Genomic DNA, 23,913 nt, shown 5'->3' on the forward strand with positions numbered 1-23,913 from the left:
GATTTCAGACGGGGGAGAACTTTATAAAGTAATATTTTCAAAAGATCATGATGAGAGACTATACTTACTGCATCTTAGAGAGAAAGACTTTTGAAACATGAGAGAAAGGAGTTGGGTTTTCACATCAGTTACTCTTTAAAGATCAAAATATGAATGAATCGAATGGCTAACTAAGCATTTTATTTTGCATTTATTATTTTTAATTTCAACACCACATGTTTTTTTCAAGACTTTTATTTTTTATTTTTAAGTTCGAAGAAACATTTCTTTTAAAACACGGTGTTAATCAAATTTTATATAAATTACAAATAATTGTAGCTTAGCGTTTTGTTATAAAATGTCTCATAATTATCAATCAATAAATTCAATCATATTTTTTCTTTAGTTTTTGTTCCTTCTTTCTATTGGCTTTCCTTACATAGTTAGAGTAAATCATTTTTCTCATGAGAAATGCAATTGCTGGTTTAAAGAAAAAAAGGGTCACTATTACTAATAGAAATAAAAAAGAATATAAATAAATCTAAGTGGCAAATGCAAAAACTACATTAACAATGTCTTAAAATATTTTTTGCCATCACATGAAACTAATTTACGAATACACATATTTATATAGACAGATTCTGTTAAAAATTGCCCTGATGTCAAAGGGAACACTCGTATTTGAATAAAGTGTCAAATAAATGTACAAAAAAATATACATCATGAGAAAAAAAAAGAACGACTTACAGAGTAATTTTGCAAAGCTTTATTTTAAAAAAGAGGCATCGGAATAACAAGTTTACAGGTCCTCATCTTACGTGGGAAGCAAGTTAACATCTGACAGGATATTCCTGACGCAGAAGCCACAACGTGGCCTTTGAGGGCACAAGGGTTTACGAAGATGGACGGCTGTAGCTTCTACAAATTAAAAAAAAATAAAAAACACTCAATATTTCTTTCTTCACTCCCAGCATTGACAAATCTGTAAAAAGAAGATTTTGGCTTTCATCACAGATCTGAATTCTTTTTTTTCTGAAGGAGCACAACATCTGGAAAAAAGAGGTAACATGAAACCTAAAACATAAATACTATGAACAAATGTTAGTCGAGGTTGTTACTAAGCCTTAGAACAACAGGCACACATTTATTACATCTACATATTCTCTTCCATATTTTAGCATCTGTTTACTAGAACATCTGTCAAAGAAAACAAAATAAAAAGTGCTGTAAGTTAGTGCTGGAATATAAGGTGACAGGGAGTCGGGGGTCGAGCCCAGAACTGGCCCTTTAGCAAACAAAAAAGGTGTAAATAGCTGCAGATACTTTTGATCTAAGACACCTCAGCGTGAACCCAGATGTGAGTAACATTTTCTTTTAATTATTAAATGTGCTAAATCTATTTCTGATCAAAACCCCTCAAGCCCCAACCAAGTGCTGTTAGAACAGAGACGACAACAACGGAGAGCTTGCTCCATCTTAAGGCCTCTACTATTAAAATGATTAAGACCTGAACGGAAACAGTTCTTCTTGCATTTGGTTCTGATGTCCCCCCAGAGCCTGGCCCCGCCCATCTGGCAGTGACGGGCGCATGCTGGGACCTGCAGGTGGGCAGCTGGTCACTTTGGACGTGTCATGCAGACATGGAGGCGGGCGGAGGCACGCCGACACTCGTGCAACAAATTATCATGTAATTATGTTTGCAACTATAGCCTGGCAGTATGAAGGTTTCTCTTCAAATTAAAAGCCCTTTAAAAATATCAACTCATGATTCTTTCTTCCACTTTCCATTCCTTTCTTTCTCTTCTGACATGACTGAACATGCAGAGACCATTCCTATTCAAACTTCTTATCTACATCCACAAACCATCTTTCACCTGCATGAGTCGTCTATAAATTGATGATACAAAACCACTCCGGGAGCCTGTTTAGGGTCCGAAACCGCTAAGGCCGAGGTCGCATCAACAAGCATTGTGGTGCGACACCTACACATTTGGGCTCTGTTAAATTGTGCTTTCAAATAAAGTTGATAAGAAGGGGCCTGGGTTGATGCCACCTGGATCAGGAACGCTGATGAAGAGGAGCAGGTTTGATGCGGTTCACCAAGTCTTAGCGTCAGCGTTTAGAACTGGGCGGTGCACGAGACGCCAGTTGCCGACGTCGTTCTTTAAGGTTCCCCCAAGCTGGTGGAGGAATGGCGAGGGAGGTGGGATGAGGAGGTGGGGGTGTTGGGTTTGTAGGTGCGGCAGACTTCCCTGCTCGTGCGCTGATCATGGCAGGCATGCTCTGGTTTCTTCTAAGTCCGTCCATCAGGCTCCCGCCGCCCGTGGATACAAATTTGGCAGAATCCTGCCGAGACTCTGCTCCCTGAAGGACTTTGGAAAACCCAAGTTTGCGAAGCCTTTCGAGGAGGCCGACGTTGATGGGGTCAGGTCCTAGATGTGCACTTTTAAAGGACGTCGCTAAAATGGCAGGTTCTTGGGTCGGGCTTGGTAGGTCAGGGTGCCGCGTACGTCCAAGATTTAAGCCGTAGACATCCTGCAGAAACAGCTCGGCAGGTCGTGACGCTAGGAAATTATCTGCTGGGTTGTGCCGCAATTCGGGGGGGACGGGCGAAGGCGTACGGGAGTGTGATGGGGAGTTTGGCGGTGTTCCTGGGAGAAGGCGGAAAAGGGGCTGCTTGGGTGTGGGTCTTGGTGATGAGGGCGGAGTTTCAGTGGAGACTTGAGCGGAGATACCTCTTTCCAATACCAACTTGGCAAGACCGGTGGTGGCTGCAGGAGGACGACGAGCAGGAAACGAGTCTCCCAGGCTGAGCCTGCAAGGGGTCACGGGTGTACTTGGTCCAGTCCTCATGGAGCTGGGTGTGTTTGCCATCACCGTTGATGGAGAACTAGAGTCAAAATTTAAAAAAACAACGACAAGTTATGACATTTAAATATGCTGCTGGACCAAGATTCTACTTCATGCATACTGAGCCCTCTACAAGCTGTCACTCTGGTTTTGAATCCCTTATTTGTCCCGCGAGGGGAAATTCGGTAGTGCTTTTGACAGCCATTCACACATACTGATGGGAGTAGGCTGCACACCTGCGCCAAGTCTACCATCAGGAGCAATCAGCTTTGCATTGTTCATGAGAAATATAGGCACTCGCCACACATCAGGGGGCAGTAGGTCATCCCTATATAAGGTTTCCCCTACAAATGTCAGTATTTTTTCCTCAGCTTAAACAAAAGGTTGCGTTGGCCCGGCAGTCAGCCTCACCGAGTTTGAAACAATGACATTTTGTTAGAGAGTGAGACTACTGCCCCCTAGTGGGAGGTGAGTGGATTGTGAGTAGATAAATCTTTTACAGTGACAAAAACCTTGGGATAACCCCATTGCAACAGCCTGAAAATGGCGTAGCATACATTCATAGAATCGTGGTTATATAGACACATGACAAATAGAACAAGAAGAACAGCTTCTTCTTATTCTTACTCACCTGGAAGTCACCTGTGTGACGTCACTGGGGTGGAGGATGCGGCAGGTGGTGAAAGTGTAGGTGGAGAACGTGGAGCTCTGAGACTTTCCTGGATTCTTAACTGTAATAAGAAATTATCTTTAAGCAAGGCCACAGAGATCAAAGGTCAAACTCTTCTCACACATACCTGATGAAGATGATGATGATGATGATGATGTTGACGAGCAGATCTGGCTTTGTGAACAGACGGGTGTTGTTGTGGACGGTGGTGGGCTCGATGTTTCCGTGACATGTTTGGTCAGCGGAGGCATTTGGAGCTGAGGTGAAAAACTGGACGTGGTAATGGTAGAGGAAAGAACAGTCGATGGAACGCTCAAATTCTTCCTCTCTCGTCTCTCGTCTGGGGTAGACGAACTGCGAACGTTGAAGATGATTCCGCCCTCTTCCTCCTCCTCGTCTTTACCCCTCTCAGAAGCCCCCTTCTCCAAGACAGCCATCTTCCTCTGCTCCACGTCCTCCTCATCCTCCTCCATGTCGGACAGGCGGTAAACGGCATCCTGCGCCAGTGGCCGGAAGCCCTTGGTGACCACGCCGGGATGGGGATCCAGAATAGTGGCTAGATGGGGTTTAGCCAACTGCTGCCAGTGATGGAGAGTCAAGGAACCTAAAGAAATTAAGAAAATGTTATTATTTGTCGAGTTTTTTATATTGATCAGATATTTGTTTTTTATATTGAACAGTCGTTACTAATGCAGTACAAAGTTCTAGAATTTATTTTAACAATGCTTCTCAAAACCACCAAGTCGGAGCAGAAAACATAAAAGGCCCTTTTGAACAAGATTTCTCTTGTTTTGTAAACAGATGCACAACAATCCTGGAGTTTTGTTCAACACCATTATAACACTGGGAGCCAGAAACCAAAATGCTTGAGGAGGAAATTAAAAATCAGAAAGGATTTACGCATAGAGACGATCAATATTTGGTAAAAATTGTACTTGCAGCAGAAAGAACAACAAAAATAAATCAATGTAAAAAATGACTAATACATATTAGGACTTCACAGGTTGGTTACTTTCCATTATTTTATTTATATACATTTGTATTAATTCTGAAGCATTTGAGTCGATAGGAATTTATGTTCTACAAAGTCTTATTTGAATCTCATTTCTATATGAGTGACAAAATATAATTAATATAAAGTGATCCCCCCCCCCAAAAAAACAACAAAAATATGTGTTCCCTTTGTAATGTCAAATATAGAAAAAATACGTTCATGGAATGTATTTACCTACATCACATTGATTGAATGTAATAATTGATGACAACAGTTAAATTAAACCATTAAACTGAATAAAATAGTTAATCTTTCATCAAATTATTTCACAAATGCTAATCTACAATGTAGAAATGCTTGTGTCTGAAGTGGTACCTTCCATGGGCTTGACAATCTGCAGCTTCTCCGGCAGGAAGGTCTTAAAGATGCTGGAGGTTATAGATAGCTCGGACAGATTGGAGCATGAAGAGATGACGCTTCCCATCGGCGAGCTGCAGCCGCTTCCCTCCATGTCGGACTCTCCGGCAAGAGCCTGCAACTTCCTCTCTCGCTCCGCCTGGAAGAACTGACGCTCGCACAGAAAGTTTTGCCTCCGCAGTGAGAGCCGGTGCAGTGCTTTGGTGAGATCATTCCCACCCGGGCAGCCAGGCTTGCCCATTCTCACCTCCTCCCTGGAAACAGAAAGACGTTCTAGTACTCGTCGTTACTTTTTACAATACTTTGTCACATACCCTCGGCCAGAGGAAAAGGGCTGTGCTGTCATAACCAGGGAGCTCTGGCCTGAACCAGGAATGGGAGGTGTTGAACACGCTGAAGACGGACGGGATGTTGAAGAATTGATGGAACGGACCGTTTGGAATACACGTTTCTGGGATATTCTGCACAATTAAATATCACAATCAGGAATCATTTATCGCCAGTATTGTAAAGTTTAAAGTAGATTTAATAAAAAATAATACAAAATAGGTGATTCGGAATTTAAAAAAATAATAATAATAAAGTAAAATCTTATAATTAAATATGTGAAGTCTTTGTGATCCGCACAAAATTAAACAGACTAATACAAATATAAAACAAGAAAACTAACTGGAGATTATACAAAAAAAAGAGATGACAAGCCTTGTTAACCAACAGACTGAACTGTGTAACAGAGCGCCCTAGTGAGGTCGAAGTAAAACTATAAAACAACGTCGCTATTGAGAATTTCTATTTTTTCAAATGAATATTTCCATTCAAACACCAACTACTTGCTGATGTTCTCTGATCGAGAGTTATTTCAACTATTTATTTAGTTAAATTATTCTTTTTCATTTTGTGACCGTCTATTGAAATTATATTAAACTCTTTCTCCGACATGTTCCTTGTCTACAATAATATATGATACAACACAATTTTCCCTGCTTGTAATTTTTATCTCACTCCTGTAATAAACTGTACCACTGTGTCATCAACACATCATTCCCGTATCATTTATTCATCACTATGGCGGCCACAAAGGTAACTTTGGGGTTTCTGATACATAACATTAACTTCAAAAATGAACCCAGAGGATTCTGGAGGCTCCTCACCTTTGGTCTTCAAACACGGTCTCTTCCTCAACGCTCAACTCTCTTCTCATCGTGCCCTCAATCTCCGCTGCCAAAGAATCCTGGGGGGAAAAAAGCGAACTTTGGTTGGTCTAATGTCAGCACTTTTGTGAAGGAATGAGATGGTCAAGCTGTGTGTCCCACCATGGGGAAGGGGCCATAGGAAAGGTGTCTTCTCAACCCAGCTGACGGAGCATTTTTACTGCGCAGCTCTTTGATCTCCTCCTGAGACTCGTGGAGCATCTCCACACACTCGGCATTCCTCTCGGCCAACTCGTTCAGCTGCAGACAATTACAAATACAATGAACAAGCTAGTCGTGTTAGCGTAGCGTAAAAAGTAAAGACAAGTACTACAATTGATTCTTAAACAGACTGAGTGTAGAAATATAAGCAAGAAATGAGTTTACCTCTAATGTGAGTTGCCTCTGTGAATCTTTGGAAGCCTGAAGATGGATCCGTAGATCTTCCTTCTCCAAGGCGAGCTAGAAAAAAAAAACACACAAACATTGAAGCACTTCCATGGCAATCAATACAGTGGCACGTCTGAATAGTCCTTCTGTCACCTCCTTGACTCTGTGCTGGAGTTCGACTATCTGCGAGAGCAGCTGAGCAATTTCCTCCTGGTGCCGCAGCAACTCCTCGTTCTTCTGAGTGAGTTCATCTGACAGAGTCACCATCTGGCTGCTGGACTCACCTGAGAAGTTCAATGAAGCATTTATTGCATATGAAGAGAGTTTTTATTCTGCTTTACCAAACCTTTAAAAACACACTTGTCGTTATTGATATTGTGACATATAATCAATTTTATATTTAATTGAATTACTTTAATTTCGAGGCTATCATTTGGCGGGCCACATGAAATTATTAGGCAGGCCAGATTTGACACGTGTTCCAAGTTTTCATCTGTGGATTACACTCACGTAGCTCCTTGACACAGTCGCTGACGAGCCGTTGTTCCTTTTCTTCAAAATTGATCGTGTCCCTCTTCAGCTGGCAGGCCTGTTAGAAATACATTAATACATTTAAGGCCATTACACATCTGAAACAATGTTTTGAATTTTGCCGAACTAGCAACAGATTTGGCTTGAGATTCCACAAACAAAGATTATTATTGAAGTATCACATTCATGCAACCATCAAAGTATTCCTTTCATTATTACTATCCAAGCCATTTTGAAGCATGGATCAATAATTATTTTGACGGTAATTCATATTTAAAATAGAATTTCATGAATTTCATTCATCTTGTACTTTTTTCTCAACGTTATTTGCTTTTGCTTGTTCCTTTTCCTTGCTAGAGTTATTTTTTGGGGGTAAATGTTCATGCATTTTCCTTAACTTTTATGCATGTAAATAAACACATAACTTTTTCGGTGATTTTTTTTTAAACATTAACTTTAAAAACCTTTTCAGGGCCTTGAAACTGTGTCTTAATATCCCTTGAATAATGTTTCCACGACTGCAAATCTATCATTACACTTAAATGGGAGATATAGTAGTTCTATTAGTTCAGTAGTTTGCTCAGATGGGAAGAAAAAAAGTCGATGAAAGGAATTGTTGTCTGGATATGATTGGGTTAAAGGGTCCCTGAGCAAGATGCTTAAGTCTGACTGTTCCTGATGGCAAGCTAGTGCGCTGCATCGCAGCCTACTCCCGTCAGTGTGTGATTGTGTATGTGAAGAAGTGACTGAGTGTAGAGCGATTTAATTTCTGAAAAAAGAAAGCGCTATATAAGAAATGTTTACCGTATGCATATCTAACCAGTTTATACACACCTTCAAATAGATACACAAACATACACAGATAGTGACTCATATGCTCTGTGGGTGTAAAGATGAAGCTCTATTAGTGTTTCTACTAACAACAATTACATTTTTAAAATATGAAAATGCTTTTGTATACCACCGTTATGTTGTTCATCCTGATTATTAAGGTAAAATCTTGACCCAGGACCCCCATGAAAAAGAATAATTCATCTACTGAAAATGGTCAGTGATCAATCATGTGTTGACCTCTCACCTCGGACCTCAGAGCCAGGTTCTCCTCCTCCAGGTCCTGAAGTTTACCCTGCAGAGACTCCAGCTGGCTGAGAGCAGCAGCAGCAGACACAGTTCCTAGTGGCTGCTTCTGCCGCAGCGGCGTTGACACGTTGGAATCCGTCTCGCTCTCCTCCGAGGCACTGGCGACCATTCGCAAGAGCTCATCTTTCTTAGTGAGCTCATGCTGCAGCTGGTGGACCTGGAAGTGAAGACGGCTTCAGAAATCAGTCCGATTTTGAACAAATGTAATGCAACGGTATATAACCAGCTTTACACACTGACCTGGTCCAACGCTTGCGTGAGCTGCTCCTCTATAGCTTCATTGCGTACTTGCAGGAGTTGATTCCTCTGAAGGAGAGACTGACCGATCCGAGCTGCCAACTCCAGGTCTCTGTCCCGCTAATCAAACACAGCAGAGACGTTCATAGTTGATACACATCTCTTTTTTATCCAAATCAACGTGACACAAGCAGATTCTCACTTCTGCCAAAAGATGAGTGACCACTTCGATGTCATTGTACGTTTTGGTCATCTGTTCCACACGGTCAGAGCCCAGAACTGACGGGAGACAAGAGAAAATACTTTTAGGCTTAAAATTAAAAACTAATGCACAAAACAAACTCACATCTTTAGATTACTATGGACACAATACACAAAAAGAAATAAAACAAACAAAAAAGAATGGCAGGATAATCAAGCAGAACTACTCAAAAAGAAACGGCAAAAGCTATCAGATTTAATACATTCTGTGACCACAAGCAACGAAAAGAGACAAAAAACAACTTTCTTTTTTGTGTTTTGCTTCATTTTTAATTGTGTTATTTAGATCTTGCATTGTTAAAACATTCTTTAAGGAGTTGCTAGTGGTCCCATATGTGGTTAAAAAGGTAAACACATCCCTCCACCAATTCAATCCACACCACAATTCACATTCATTTCTGACATTTTCAAGATAAAATGCAGGTTCAACAGAAACTGAGGAACCAAAGCAGATGCAGAACAGGCTAAAGCAAGCAGATACCTTTGGAGAGGCTCTGAGAGCCATGGTGCGTATAAGAGGAGGGCTCCAAAGCAAGATAGGCTAGAGTAGACAGGAAGTTTGAGAGAAAAGAAGGGATAAAGAGAGAGGCTGATGAGAAGAAAGTTGAAACAGAGAAATCAGCAGGATGACAGTCGAAGCTCCAATTAAAACATCTTCTACAGACGTTAGTTTTCCGGGTCAGGAAATCTACACATCTATTAGTTGGGTCTGAATTTGGCACCTGAGTTGGTGTCACCATCTCTGCACTGCTCATCCTCCCACCTGTTTGAAGAGAAGTGGCATTTCTATTCACTGACCTGGTCATTGGATTAGATGGCAATTTATGAAGTGGATTTGGAAATAGTTTGATGGACTAGCATTGTGCGGTATTAGATGTATTTTTGGCAACATACTAAAGTGCCTCCATGTAGCATGAACTTGAAAAAAAATTTGAAATAGTAAAAAAAAAAGCATGTTAATTAAATCAGAAGACTATTTTACTACTAATATTAATATTTTTAACTTTATTATTATTTTTTAAAGTGTATGTATTTTATTGAATTGTTTTCATTATTGACAAGGCAAATGCAAAGAAACAAAAGTCAACATAAATTACGTGTAATAAAGAAAGAAAAGCAGCTTCAAGCGATGCAGCTGCTCACCAAGTAATCCGAGGCCCACACTGACCTCTGGATCCAAACACCGGTTAAATATAGCTCCAGCTAAAGCAGCCAGATAGATACTGTACACTTACTAGTCACATGGTTACCATGACGTCAAGGAAATATCAATTTAGCTTAAACACTGTAAATGCTTTAAAAGTGGTGCATCGTAAAAAGAAGAAAGTTAACAAAATGTTTACTCAGATATTGCATGGAAAAGTAGAAAAGTTTCAGAAAAGCAACAATATCTGGGGGAAGTGTGTCCCCTAATATTGAATCTGCATGTTAATGTCATGGTGACAGACTTTTAATACTTTTGGACTGGTAGACATTAGAAAAGCTAATAATATAACAAGTCCTTCGAGCCAAGGTCAGTAAAACAAACTAAAAATAACACTAAATTACTATTATTTTTTCTCATAAAGACCAACATAATTGATCTTTATCACCCACTGACGTTCTTTTAATATTCATATTCAAATATAACTCTTGATGCAGGCATGATACTGCTTGAATGGTTATTCAAATCATCAAATGCAACCTAGTTATATATATTTAAGGACTAAAAGAAAGTGAATATATGGAAACAAGTGGACAACAAGAAAACAGATTGTGAGAATTATAGCAAGGAGGGTTTTTTATAGATCTATTTTTGTTATTGGCAGAAAGTAAAAACTCCAAACAATTAGTAAAATAAGCTTTAAATATACTGTACAATTAATCCAGTAGTTAAGACAGTAAGTAAATATAGTGTTTTGACATCATACGTGCAGGAATGTGACACTTGAGTTTATTCTTGTTCTGCACGTGCATAAACATTCACCAACTCATCACTGTAGAGTCACAACCGATGTGCAAACCTAACTGCAGTTAAGTTTTTAAAACACAGTTTCTGAACAGCATGGATGAAGCATCGCAAGATGAATGCATATACAAACGTCAAGAGCGAAACTGTCTTTGGGTAAAAAATATATAAACAGGAAGTGGCAGAAACACCGCATTCATTTATACTTACTCACTTCCTCTTTAACCACGTTTGAATTCATCCAGAACCAGCATCAAGCAACACACACACACACACACACACACACACACACACACCCTCTTTTGTCCCCAGCCGCTCATATTTAGTAAATCTTGGCGCCTTAAATAAAACCTAAATAATTCTGTGAACTCTCCCAAAGACAAACTTAGTGAAAACAAGAGTCTGTTCTTACCCTGCACTGCAAAAACATCATAAAGTTCCTCATTGAAGGCGTTTGAAACAGGCATGTTCTATCTCAGCTGACCGGTCATCATTCTTTCCGTCTCTGTCCCATGACTGCAGCCCTGGATGGGAACTCAACTGTACTTCACTGGATTTCCTTTCCTACTTCTCCCCCCTCCCACCCTGCCATGTTCACAAAGCTGTGTGGTGCACTTAGGCTTACACCAGCAGTCAGAGTCCAATTCTATCCATCGCTAATCCCTTTGATAGGTTCTGAACTGGATGAAAAAAGTGAACCTGCCTAGTCTAGACCGACACACTAACAGCATCAGTTACCAAAAATATAAGCAGTTTTCACAAGGATGATGAAATTATCGACTAAGCCGTCAACAGAACTCACTCATGTAGCGGAAGGTCTCCTCGGCCAACATTGGAGAGATGGCGTTGAGCTGGGCGGGGCCTTCATCAGGTGAGCAGCTCGGTGACACCACCCAGTCCTGGCTGTCTGACAAGTAAAGCGACCCGGAGCCAGCCGAACCAGATCCCAGCGACCCTGATCCAAAATGCTTCCCGCTGCTGCTGATGCCTTCATCTGTGTGTTACAACATTAGCTTTGATACCTTGTTTGAGAAGATTTTTTCAGATTTGACACATTGCCGTTGATCATGTTGTGGCTAAATAGTTTCTATTTGAATTAAATCTAAACTGTTGAAGTAGCTCAAATCAGTAGCCGTGTGGTGGATGTAGTCTCTTGTGCTAAAATGCAGCCTGAAGAGAAACACTAAACCTGTTTTTATGACGCATTTTGTTAACAGACAGAAAGATCAGCCGACAAAGTCATCTTTTATCATTATGGGATTGTTCCAACTTTGCAGTGTCTCTAGCTGTGCTCACTGTTTAGTGTTAAGAAAGCAAAACCATAAATACTTTTCTTTTTCTTTTCCTTTCATGCCAAGATGCAAAAAAAAAAAATCTACCACACAAGTAGTAGTTGGATTAATATTATTAACTCAGGTTCAAGAGACGTGATGTATTATCAATGAGAAGTTTCATCACCTGAAGACTAAATTAATATTAATATAACTAATATTATTGACAAATGTCATATTTTTTTAGGTATTGGCATTAGTGTGACCTTGGAGCGTCAGTGTGTTTAATCCTTAGGGAATTAAATTCCCTTTCACTTGAAGAGTTATATTGTTATTTAGGACAGATCGATACTATAAGATATTCTGACAATGCTTTGGATACGGTTATTAAACTATTAGTTACAAATCATAGATATCAAGATCCTTCAAAGCACAAACATCTTACCTGTCTCAGTGCTGGATTCCTTCTTTTCTACCTTGCGGTGTTTGACTTCAAACATGATGGGAGTGAAGGCAAAGCCCCACTCAGAATTTTGGACGGATAGAGGTGCTGCTAATGCTGCTGCTGCGGCATCACATCCTGTTAATGCAACTGGGTGGTGCCCACACAAACAGACACCTTTACCTGCAAGAGAAGGGTTGTCATCATCTTATATACCTTGTTCTGTTATGATTTTTGCAGGAAAATGTAGAACCTCTTAATACGTTTTCATTTCAATCTGCTGAGCGGATACTGAGGTGTCAAGGGTCTCCTTGGTAAATCTGTCATTTGGTGCCGTGTACAAGTATTTAAAACAGATTGTATTGTTGTTGTGGATGTGTATTTATCACAAAAGTTGGCGACCACTGTGACAACATTGGCCTAAATTTCTGTGATGTAGATTTACAAGTTACAGTTTACTGAAAAATCAATTTAAATGTGGGTAAAAATGAACATGGATAGGTTCTTAGACAATGGATAAATGAATCCTACATTATACCTAATTTCACTTTTTTTTTATAAACATAGAATAAAACCAAATGGATTTAAGACATTCATGATTCAAGAATTCAGCATCAACCCACAAACTCTTTACTCTTCACACACTGATGGTCTTAACCACTATTCTGTCAGTGAAGTTCCAGCAGGGCAGATTCCCTCAGAGCAATGTCAAACGATCTTCAACAACACGTTGTATTGATCAGAACGGTCAGGTTCAATGATAATCCTCCTCTCTCAAAGTGAAACTCACAAGTAAATGTCTGGTCATTTCACCTTTGAATTATTTTGCACCAGCTGATCATCTTAAGGTTAAATCCTTTCATTTACTATAGCCCAGTAATCATTTTACGAATCCGATCATATTAGAAACTCTAGCTCTCAAACTTCATTTATTGATTTCTTACAAATAGCAGGAGTCTACTGTTACTACAGTACTGCTTAAGGCGGAGTCTCCTCCTCGCATATCAAATAACAAATCTTTTGGGACTGTTCGAAGGATTTCTCTAAGACCGGGGGAGACAGGATGCACTTCCTGGAAGATAGTGATTGTCAGACCTCGGTCTACATTTAACCTCGAGTCCCTTCGTCATCGAAATTGCAGTGAAATTAATAAAGTATTATTTTTGTTAAGGAGAAGCAATATTTTATTTACAATTATTACTGTAGGATTTTTTTTCATTACAAACAATTGAATCAGCAACATCTACCTTTTTAATTAACAGTTACCGGCTGTTATTACCATGTCAGAAGCCAAATTGACTCTTGTGGAGACCTATTACCTTTACAAAAAAAAGGGTTTAACTCCATTACAAATGCAACTTTGAATAACTAAAACAAATACATTTGAACCTTTTCCAAGGTTCTGAGTCAACCTTCTGGGTAAAACAACATCAGTTAAAAAAACACAATTCTAATGTATAGTTTTAATATGTAGCTCAAGAAAGAAAGCCTGAATAAAGTGTACTGTATTTGATGTCTCAACCAATTTTTATTAAACAATAAATGTAAAATTCTTATCAAATATTTTCATGACGGAGCTGGACTACATGAAGGCAGAGCGGAAGTACTACATCAGACTGCCAGAGAAGATATGCATCAGTGTCATTAAGACTGTAAACAAGAGTCCTTGGCAGCGCTGTTACATAAGACTCTGAAACAGTTGGTTCATAAAGAAGATTAGAATGATGCACGACATGCTGCCGTCTTAAGCTGCTTATCATTAGTAGCATTTATAAATCAAGGTAAATAAAAAGGCAGACAACCACCTCGTGGTCTCTACACTCGTAGAGAAATGTTTTTAAAAGGAAAAATAAAAAAAAACATGGTTTGTAAAGGTGTCATACAATTGACAAGACACTGCATGTAGACATACCCCTACAATTCCCACATTTTTACATTTTAGGACCATAAATAGATGAAACACTCAAATATAATATTTAAAACCGGTCACTGTCATCATCACACACAGATCAACGGTCTGCTTTGGATAATCCCTTTTACTATGTGAGGCCTTTTGAACACAGTCTATATGCAAACTGTATTATTTCCGTACCAAGTCTAAAACAATCCTGTGAGTCACACGGTTTTGACAAATACTGATTATAAATGTGTGATTTATCCTTTATGTAAATCCATGAAACACAGAACTTAATAATATGGGTTACACGAATATGAAAATAAATACACTTTTAAAGCCCTTTATTTTTGTTTAGGTGATAACACAGCTGCATAACTGAAAGTAGAATGGAAGGCAACAGTTGTTTAAATCCACTGAGATGGCAAAACCTACAAATAGGTTAAACAATCACCATTAGTTCTCTTTAGTTTGCCATTATTCGCAGGCAGAAAAAACACACTACCCTAAAGTATATAAGATTAATCTACATTATTTTTTAACTTTCTAAATAAGATTTTTTATAAACAACACGAATGACAGTAGTATTAACCATGTAAAGCCAGTGTCTTACTGTCGTGGGTCTAGGATAACTGAATATTAGATATACAGTTACGTGTCGAATTAAAACACAATAAATATGAATAGACACATTGACAAGAGCTTCAACAATGTGTATATTTGGACTACGATCGTATCTTTCCACCCAGAGGGCGAAGATGACAGCTTTAGCATTAGCATTAGCTAACATCATCGTCACATCATTCGAACGACACCTCAAACGCAAATAACTAAAAAAGATGTTGAAAAAGGGGGACGGCGTGAAATGTAAACTCACCCTATATCAAAATTATTCCACAACATTCCAACCAAGCATACGAGCCCCGTCTGGTCCGAAGGCAGGAACAATACTTAAGGGGGGTGTGACGCGTCATCGAGCTGCGACGGCTCGGGGGGCGGTTATGACGTGTTTATCCATCGTCTGACATATGTGTCAAATTAAAAGACCCGACGGTGGGATTCTTTTGGGAACAACATTCTATAAGATATAACGCTTAATATAAATACCTTTACACGTTATATAATGATTCTACTTTAACACGTGAAATACGGTTTTCTAACATATGGAGCTATTATGAATTTGGTCGACACCGTTTTAAAATTTCAGATTTGTTTACGTCGACGGCTGCTGTCCTAAGGTAAGCACTTTCTCTAACAACACAGCTTTATTCGAGCTTTAAAATGTTAACTTTGAGATAACTACCCCCTGCATTGTCTGATGAATTCCTGGGGGGTTTCAAGCCGTTGTCGTGGTATTTGTTATTGTTTGACTCAAAACGTTTGAAAGTTTCTGTGTAACAATTGTGTTGTAAACATAACCATATATTCAGTTCGATGATAATCGGTGTTAGATGTCATGGAAATAACCTTGACCTACCTTGACCTATAACAACTGCTTGAAAAAGAACCTTATGTAATACTCTTTGGATATTCGACGAATATACAAAGGAACAACCCTGCAAAAATGCAAAACATTTTTGATGTACACTATTCAAGCAAACGTTTTCCGAGGGATAGTTCTGAATTCTAATATAGCATCCAGGCGAGAGGAGAATGCTTCAGGGAGGATTTATGTATGACCTTTTTCCCATCAGTGAGATGTGTATGAAATTAATGTATTATTTGTAAGGTAAGGTAAGGTAAAACTTTATTGATTGAAATTGTTTTTTTCCAATAGCCACAGAAAATACAGCAATTTTTCATTAAAAATAAACCATAATAAAATAAGAACAAGATTTGAACAATTTGAGGTTAAGCAACTGTTCAACATGTTTAAGGACATGTTTGTGGAGAATATTTTTAACTGTAGCAGGACAAGAGGACATCAGTTTTTAAAGGCATTCCCGAAGGGGTTTGCATTGGGATCTTCATAGTAGAATTTTGATTGTATATTGATTCATTTGGATGTACATATTATTTATTTCTCTGTCTTCCTGTCTTCAGTGTTGATACCATTGGAACTGCTGGACAGGGAAGAAACGGTTTCCCCAGACCTGGAGCAGAGCTGATGTATCCAGGTAAACATGATGCATGTGTTAGATTGATACTGGCCGCTCAGCCGGAAGTCACTGTGTCTCATATTACACTGCCTCACATCTCTCCTGCAGCCAGTGAGTGGATGAATGTCAGAGCAAGTGGTTTTACCGTCACCCAAAGGACCTCATGTCTTTCCTGGTAAGACTACAGGGAATGTTTTGTAGCTTTAGTTTTTACTTATGTGTACTTGACAATGAATTGTGTATGTCATAATATAACATTTTAGTGGGCAAAATAACTAATCTTTTGCAATTAACCTACAGGTATTCTGTTGTTTCACTCTTTGAAAATGAATATTTTATTGTAAAAATTGTTTACCCTACAGAAAATAGAAATTCCACCCATTTACCTGACAAAGAAGGCAAATCTAAACAAAACAAAATATCAAAGACCCAAAAATATATAGATCTATATTGTATAGAGATTGAACGAGTAGTTGATTTCTACCTCTGGTCTCCGTACGACATCTGTGCAGCATACTTGAGGACACTCAACGTATGTTATGGAAACATTTAGGTGGGAAATAACTGACACAACATCATCACTTTCAATTATGCATGCTGCTCATGTGTTGCTCTGTTGGGACCCATCACTCTCTGCCCTGCTGTCAAATTCCTTTTATCACTCCCTGTATAGTGCCTCTCACGCTTATATCACCACACGCTTGCATTTTTTTCTTCCTCTGAGTGAGGCACCACTTCACCCTCCATTCACCCTGTGGCATGTGCTCACCTCTGCTCCTCCCCCCTCCACCAGGACTGTTCCTGCATCTCCCACACTCAGGTCCAGCCCCTGGACATAGAGGAGTACTATGAAGACACCAGCCACCAGTTCCTGGTCAGTAGCATGGACAGAGACATCTTCTTGGTGCTCTTCCATCGACTCATCCCCATTCCATTCATTTTTATTTTTGCCTTTTAATCCCTTGTATCCTTGACTGGCAAAAGGTCACTTAAAAAAATGTTGGTCAAACAATTTTTGTAAGTATATTTGTATTTATCTCATGTGTCATGTGTAAGTAATAATTATTATATAATTACTTTATAATTATATTATTATATAATATAAAATATTGTTTTAGGTAAAAAAAAAAAAAAAAAACGTAACAGGTGCTGTTTGGGAGTGAAAATTGATGATGATCAAGATAACTCCCTTGATGTCAATACTTATAAACTGTTGTCTTGTACCTGAAGGCAGGGCAACTTTAAGATCAAACATATGTTCATGTTATGACCGTAAATACCTGATTAACTAGTGTGTGAGTGCTCTTACACAGTGGGCCCCAACTGAGAGTAAAACACAAACTTCTCATTTCATATAAATAATGCTAAAACACAAAGTCACACATTGGCACAAAGTCTTTAAAAGCTAGGAGACACACGCATACAGAACACCGTCATCAGCATACAATCAAATATATACAAAGACGCAAGTACACAAACATCTTGTTGTAACCAGTCCAGAGCTCTTGATTCATTGTTATGGTGAGATGTTTTTCAATGCACTAAATTGCAGTTTTATTGCAGTTTATGCGATTGTTTTTTCTATCTGAACATCGATCCGTGAATACAATCCTGACATTTAACCATCCTGCGGTACCGAAATAATATGGGACTTCTGCTCAACAAATATGTTAAGTTTCTATGACCTTTTTTTTAAACACTGTCCAACAAATTTTCTTAGGCAAAGTTTTCTCTTGGCAAATGCCTGGCAGCCACTGTCTCATCGCTTTCTAAATATTTGAGTTCCATAGATTTTAATGAAAAATAGGCCACATAAATATTGACAACGTTGCTATTGTGTCTATTATTTCAGATGATGTGTCTGTTTATGTCCCAACAGAGCTCCGACAGTTCTGAATACACCCTGCAGGGCCCGTCAAGCAGTGATGACGTCACTGGACTGTCAGCAGAGCCGGACGACTACCAGCTTCTTGCTGAGCTAGGTGAGAACCCAGCAGAGCTACATAAGGTCTTACATGCTTATAGGATTAACTTATATCAAATATGATTTTAATGTTTTGCTAAGATATAAAATGCAAAATGAAACATTGCAAAAACACACAAATATGGTAAATTAACATATAGATAAGAAAAAAAATCATAAATATTTGAGATATGATATATTTATTATAAATATATTTTAATATATTAATGTTACATAAAAATGTATTTTGTACATATCTTTCCATACTGTAATAGTACATTATTCTTTATCATTATTATTATTTTGTTATATTACTATGGTTATTATTATGATTTATATTTTAATTTTTATTAATTTCTTTAGTACTGTATTTTAATCTAATATGTGTTTTTTTCCCCGTTTCTTCTGTGAACCTCCTACTGTAACATCCCAATTTCAAAACTGTTTGATACAAAAATGATATATTTTACCTTAATTTAAGGAAAAAATGTAAATATGTGTATCTACATGTTTAATGGGACAATTAATACTTGTGATGTTTTGTTCTTATCTGAATAGAGAATATCATTCAAATGAGTTTGTTCTAATAGATCTGTAACTTGTGCTTCAGGGAGGGGCTTTAACAGCCTGAGCCTGGTCAACCTGGCCCGTCACGCCCCGACAGGTCAGCTGGTGGCCGTCAAACAAACCAACCTGGACGAGTGCACAGAGGAGGAGCTTCTCCATCTCATGGTGAATACATTTCTTGACTTAACGTTACAGATTTCCATTCTAATTATATTTTCTTCTGTCCTCCAGAATGAAGTTTTGCTCTCTAGATTGTTCCGCCACCACAACTTGCTCACCTCTCGTCTGGTCTTCAGCTCATGCAGTCGACTCTGGGTCCTCACTCCTCTCATGTCTTATGGTCGGTTGCACTCTCAACGCTTTCCTCTATCGTCAAAGGTGCTTAATCTTTTTTTAAACTTGCCACTCACAGGCTCTGCAGACTCTTTACTGAGGACGTACTTCCCTGATGGAATGAGTGAATCATTGATAGCGTATCTGCTGTATGGTGTGCTGAAGGCCTTAGAATACTTGCATCGTATGGGCTACGTTCACAGGTTAGTGATATGTTGGGTCAACAAAACATTGTACTTGATGTATATTGATACTCATTCGTTGATTTTGATGTTTTCTTCTACGCTCAGAGGTGTGAAGGCCAGTCATATCCTGCTGTCAGAAGACGGTCATGTCTACCTGTCGGGGCTGCACAGCGTTTACAGTATGATGCGTGACGGTAAGCGGATGAGAGCAGTGTTTGACATGCCCCACCACAGCCCTACCCAGCTGCCCTGGCTCAGCCCCGAATTACTGCGACAGGTACTTTTTTTTTAAATCCCTTGATCTTGGTCATTCCTTGTCGAATAAGTCTAATTTCAGGCTCTTCTTTGTTTATCTCTGTCAACAGGATCTGCATGGTTACGGTGTGAAGTCGGATATCTACAGTTTGGGCATTGTTGCTTGTGAGTTGGTCAGTGGCAGGGTGCCCTTCCAGGACATGCCGCCCACTCAGGTAGTCCAACTCCTTCACATTTTCCCATGCTGAACATCATCTATTTAATATTAGTCCAAAGGATTGTTATATCTTTAAATATATTTACGATAGTAGGTGTGTATGTCTGTGTTTTTGTGTGTGTGCCTGGTGTTAATGTCTTATAGACTTATATTGTTAATGTATTTTTGACTTGGTTATAAAATGGCAAAAATGCCAAAATGTCTTGAAAATTGGCAAGTAGACTACTGACCTCTCATTGGCGGTTTGGGGTGTTTAAGGGAAAGGGAGGACAGAGGACAAGGGGAGGACAGATTACCCCTAATAAAATTCAAATACTTTTTGGGTAACTGGGTTTTGAAATTACTTTGAATAACTGAAAAACACCAGATATTTAAGATGGTCTTGCATATGAATATAAAAGCGTTTTCACAGTATGAGATGATCTTTGGCAAAAATGGTCATTTTAACTTAATGTTATTATTAAAAAAAAGTGTTTTGTCAATTCAGAAAGTTTCTATATAAGAAATGTATTCTGAGTATTTCTTTAGATCATCAAAAAGCCATGACGTTACAGTTGATTCCCTTTAAATAGTAGTAGAATTTTACTGTGGTACTTTTATTGTAATAATATTATTAAGAAAGAAAGATAAGAAAAGCTTGGATGGCTGCAAAATAGCAAGGCAGGGCATCTCACTTTGACTACTTGAAGTCACTGATTTTGAATATTTATTAACCATATATTCAACAACATGTCCTTCAAACGTAAAAATGATTGGAAAGTTGAAATGTTGTGCCATTAATGTACATTTCAAAAGTATGTGAATATACATAAACAGCAATAAGACAGTCTGCACATCTTCAACCCGGGGAGCAATAGAAGTATCACAAAACTGTTTTGAAACTACTCAATAATATTTGTATATATCATGCAAAAATAGAAATACTGTGACACTAACCAATATGTTGGTTTGACCATCTTTGCAGATGCTTCTTCAGAAGCTGCGAGGCTCTCACTGCTGCCTTCTGGACGTATCTCCCTTCCCACTGGGTGAGCTAGGGGGACTCAAAGTGTCACGGTCCGGGATTGACTCTGGAATTGGTGAGAGTGTTGTGACTGGCAGCCTGACACACAGTGCCACAGCGCCGCCCACGGACAGACCTCAGAGCCCTGGCCCTAAAAACCACTCCGCCACGCTGCACAACCTGGTGCAACTGTGTCTGCAGCAGCAGCCGGACAGAAGGTTAGGGAGCGCTCCATTGAACTGTGAGCAGCATATTCACCCCTTAATACTCTTTTATATGTGTTTTAGACCTTCAGCATCTACACTGCTGACCCACGCCTTCTTTAAACCGGTGAGTTTTTAAGTGATGGACTTAAAAAAAGAAAGAAATGTTTTTATTTAGATTTTAGATTTTTTTTTGTTTTATCAATTCCCTTTTAATTTAATTCTATGTTCATTTAAATTACATTTAATTACCGGTAGTGTTTTTTAGTTTGATTTTCTATCCATATACCCAATACAAGAGAAATCATTCTTTGTACCTGGATATGATACAAATTAGTGTTATCTTGACCTTTTAAGTATTTATTTTATTGTGTATTGTTTTGATTGTTTAAACTGTTTGTGAACCTGGTCAGGAAAAGCGCGCTACAAATATAGATTACTTACTTACTTTACAAATGTAAAAAAAAAGAATCCCAGATTATAAACTAGTTGTTCATAGAATCCTCCTATTAATGCCTTTTATTACTACGGCGACTACCATTTCCGTCGGGTAGGGTCTTATAGAGCATATTTTTCACTATTGTACATTAGCCTTTTACAATATCAGTTTTGTAAGATATAAACACGAAATGCATGAAAATAAAATCTCATGAAGCTTTTGTGAAATGTCTATAAGCATGAAAACAGCAAGGCTGCAAACTAGGCTACAATGTATTAAAATGTAGTTAACATAAATATTGAATTTGCTACTATGCATTGGGTATGCTGTTGTATAAACTGTACAGTATAACACATTCTTCATGATCTATTTGTGGCTGAATCGAGTTTCAATTGAGGTATAAGTGAATGATAAATGTGAAACAGAATCGTTCTCTGTGTTCCAGGTGAAGAGGCACACTAGAGACTCTTTTCTCAGCCTTATGTACCCTGCAGCCCCCCTCACCAGCCCTGAGGACCCTCCTGAATCCTGCCCTCCCGCCCCCTCTGAGGATAACTCTACACCATCTGAGGGGGACACAGTGGAGTCTGTGTGGGACTTCTCCTGAACGGCATCTTTAGTGTTTGCTTTCTAGCCAAACGGACAATCATGCAGTGGAAGGCCAAACCTTATTATTATTCATAATAATGGTGAAATGATCCTTGTGAAGGATTTTTGTTTTCAGGTGCACCTTTGGGTTGATAGGAGCTGAGATTGACTTAAGTGCTTATAATAATACTTTTAAATGGTTGTTTTAACAAAATAATGTGAAACTTATGCTGTGACTGAACAATAATAAGTGTACTGCATATTATCTGTATTTATTGTTATAAAATGGTCTTTAAAAATGTGAAGGTGACTATTTAAAAACAAATCAAACATGCAGGAACATCACTACAGTAAAGAAGATCATGCTATGAGTTGTCCAAATAGATTAGTACAAAACATATATATAGAACTTGTAAAAATGTTTGTTGCTGTATGTTACGTGTTGTAAACTGCTTCAGAGCGAGAAACCAAAAAAGCAGTATATTTATAGTATTAAAAGCTGTGAGTAGAAACAGTGATGTATCTCAAATATATACAGTATATATATAATTTTACTTTGTTCTGTGACCACTAAAGGCCTTTTTATTATCATTTTTAATATGGTAATGTTATGGCTAACTGTGAATAAATGTGCTATGTTTTAGAACATATCAGACACGGTAGCTATTTGAGCCTTATAAAGAAATTATCTACAGCGTCATGATCTACATGTTTATGCAAATGTGATTTTTAAATAACCTTGAGCCTTTATTTCTGTTCATTTTACTTTTTATAATTAATAATGTTTTCATGTTGATAAACATTGAAATTTATATTTACACAAATGTTCAGATTCCCGTACCTGTATCACCAACGAGTTGTTTTTCATACTTAGTAAACTTAACCGACAACTACAATGTTTGCTGGATTTATTATCAATAAACTATGTTAATATCTGACAAACATAAACAAAACTTCTTTTTCACGTGGCATCTTATTGTTCAATGACATTTAAACACTAACATTTCATAAAACTTGTTTTATTATGTTTTATATAATAATTGTATTTATACATTTTTTTGTGTGTTTGCTTTGGTAAGCTTCCTCTAGGTGGCAGCAAATCACCTAATAATTCTTGCTAAATCAAATGAGTAGATGTTTTGCTGTGGTAGCATATTTTCTCTTTTGCTGTGGTCACATGAGCATCACAACAATCGAAATAATAACATACATAAATGCTATTAAATGTAAATAATCGCATTAAATCGTTTCTGTATATGAGCCTAAATAAAGTTTTAACTTGCTAACTGCCACGAGACATCATATCCGGTCGCCAAAATAAAAGGCAGACCTACGTAGTGGACGTATTTCGTAAAACAAACAAAACAAAAATATGTATAAACAAAATCAATTATCAACGTCATTTCATGTGTTCAGTCTGGTTTTACAATTGTTTTTGAAAATATACTTTCATGTTTACAAAGTATATTTTCATGTACAAAAGCCAGCTGTAAACATTAATGTGTGTGTTATTTAAAAATTAAAAATATTAGATGTTAGTCGTTGAGAAAATAAACCTCGAACTGTCTCGATCGTGAGAAACGTTGCTTTCCCGTCTTATTCTGAAATCACAAACACTCCTGTTTAACCGGAAACGTTGGTTTTTTCTTGACGTGTAGGCCAACTTGACATATTGACATCAACTCTAAGGCGTCAGTTGTCAGCCGCGGGTCTCCTCGGCGCTCAGGTGAACGCTCTCCAGACCGAACACCACCCACCAGGTACTGACTCGCTCATAAACCTCGTTCTAGACAGGGACAGCGAAGGGAGCTAAAGGAACGCCGCGGTTTTGCCACATGAACTGAGGC

The 23,913-nt window shown here is 38.4% G+C and overlaps 3 protein-coding genes across 9 annotated transcripts in view; 2 read left to right on the forward strand and 1 right to left on the reverse strand.

Moving 5' to 3' along the window:
- Positions 1 to 736: 736 nt before the first annotated feature.
- On the reverse strand, positions 737 to 15,203 carry trak2 (trafficking protein, kinesin binding 2). Of its 4 annotated transcripts, XM_087791484.1 has the most exons (17): positions 15,092 to 15,203; positions 12,324 to 12,503; positions 11,410 to 11,601; positions 9,141 to 9,200; positions 8,601 to 8,677; positions 8,402 to 8,518; positions 8,100 to 8,318; positions 7,001 to 7,079; positions 6,644 to 6,774; positions 6,488 to 6,562; positions 6,224 to 6,361; positions 6,062 to 6,141; positions 5,225 to 5,371; positions 4,869 to 5,164; positions 3,627 to 4,103; positions 3,461 to 3,560; positions 737 to 2,869 (listed from the first exon to the last, which is right to left on the reverse strand). In XM_087791484.1, exons 2-17 carry the CDS (start codon positions 12,376 to 12,378, stop codon positions 2,092 to 2,094), a joined length of 3,021 nt encoding a protein of 1,006 aa, XP_087647610.1. In that variant the 5' UTR covers positions 12,379 to 12,503; positions 15,092 to 15,203; the 3' UTR covers positions 737 to 2,091. The 4 variants fall into 4 exon arrangements, with proteins under 4 accessions (XP_087647610.1, XP_087647611.1, XP_087647613.1 ...); XM_087791485.1 differs by lacking the exon at positions 9,141 to 9,200; XM_087791487.1 differs by lacking the exons at positions 9,141 to 9,200; positions 12,324 to 12,503; positions 15,092 to 15,203 and adding an exon at positions 9,382 to 9,422 and having other exon boundaries at positions 11,410 to 11,514.
- Positions 15,204 to 15,260: 57 nt separating this feature from the next.
- stradb (STE20 related adaptor beta) lies at positions 15,261 to 23,019 on the forward strand. The gene is made up of 13 exons (XM_087791488.1): positions 15,261 to 15,452; positions 16,258 to 16,331; positions 16,422 to 16,488; positions 17,107 to 17,187; positions 18,193 to 18,295; positions 18,887 to 19,008; positions 19,075 to 19,183; positions 19,256 to 19,379; positions 19,467 to 19,638; positions 19,727 to 19,831; positions 20,798 to 21,054; positions 21,124 to 21,166; positions 21,924 to 23,019. Exons 3-13 carry the CDS (start codon positions 16,477 to 16,479, stop codon positions 22,083 to 22,085), a joined length of 1,290 nt encoding a protein of 429 aa, XP_087647614.1. The 5' UTR covers positions 15,261 to 15,452; positions 16,258 to 16,331; positions 16,422 to 16,476; the 3' UTR covers positions 22,086 to 23,019.
- Positions 23,020 to 23,756: 737 nt separating this feature from the next.
- The window catches only part of nbeal1 (neurobeachin-like 1), a 36,255-nt gene continuing 36,098 nt past the window's right edge, over positions 23,757 to 23,913 (forward strand). For all 4 annotated transcript variants that reach the window (XM_087791490.1, XM_087791491.1, XM_087791492.1 and 1 more), the window contains exon 1: positions 23,757 to 23,826. The gene's annotated coding sequence lies outside the window, so the exon portion shown is untranslated. The remainder of the gene's footprint in view (positions 23,827 to 23,913) is intronic.

The sequence above is a fragment of the Callionymus lyra genome, chromosome 5 (genome assembly GCF_982586985.1).
Source record: "Callionymus lyra chromosome 5, fCalLyr1.hap1.1, whole genome shotgun sequence".
NCBI classification, from domain to species: domain Eukaryota; kingdom Metazoa; phylum Chordata; class Actinopteri; order Syngnathiformes; family Callionymidae; genus Callionymus; species Callionymus lyra.

Bases quoted from the DNA above. Each gene is read 5' to 3' on its own strand.
- stradb (XM_087791488.1), top strand. The intron at 17,188-18,192 runs GTCAGTAGCATG...ATGTCCCAACAG, and splicing joins ACACCAGCCACCAGTTCCTG to AGCTCCGACAGTTCTGAATA. The intron at 19,380-19,466 runs GTTAGTGATATG...TTCTACGCTCAG, and splicing joins CGTATGGGCTACGTTCACAG to AGGTGTGAAGGCCAGTCATA.
- trak2 (XM_087791484.1), bottom strand. From the start codon at position 12,378: ATGTTTGAAGTCAAACACCGCAAGGTAGAAAAGAAGGAATCCAGCACT. The intron at 6,362-6,487 runs GTAAACTCATTT...AATTGTCTGCAG, and splicing joins AGAGGCAACTCACATTAGAG to CTGAACGAGTTGGCCGAGAG. The intron at 4,104-4,868 runs GTACCACTTCAG...TAATTTCTTTAG, and splicing joins GATTGTCAAGCCCATGGAAG to GTTCCTTGACTCTCCATCAC.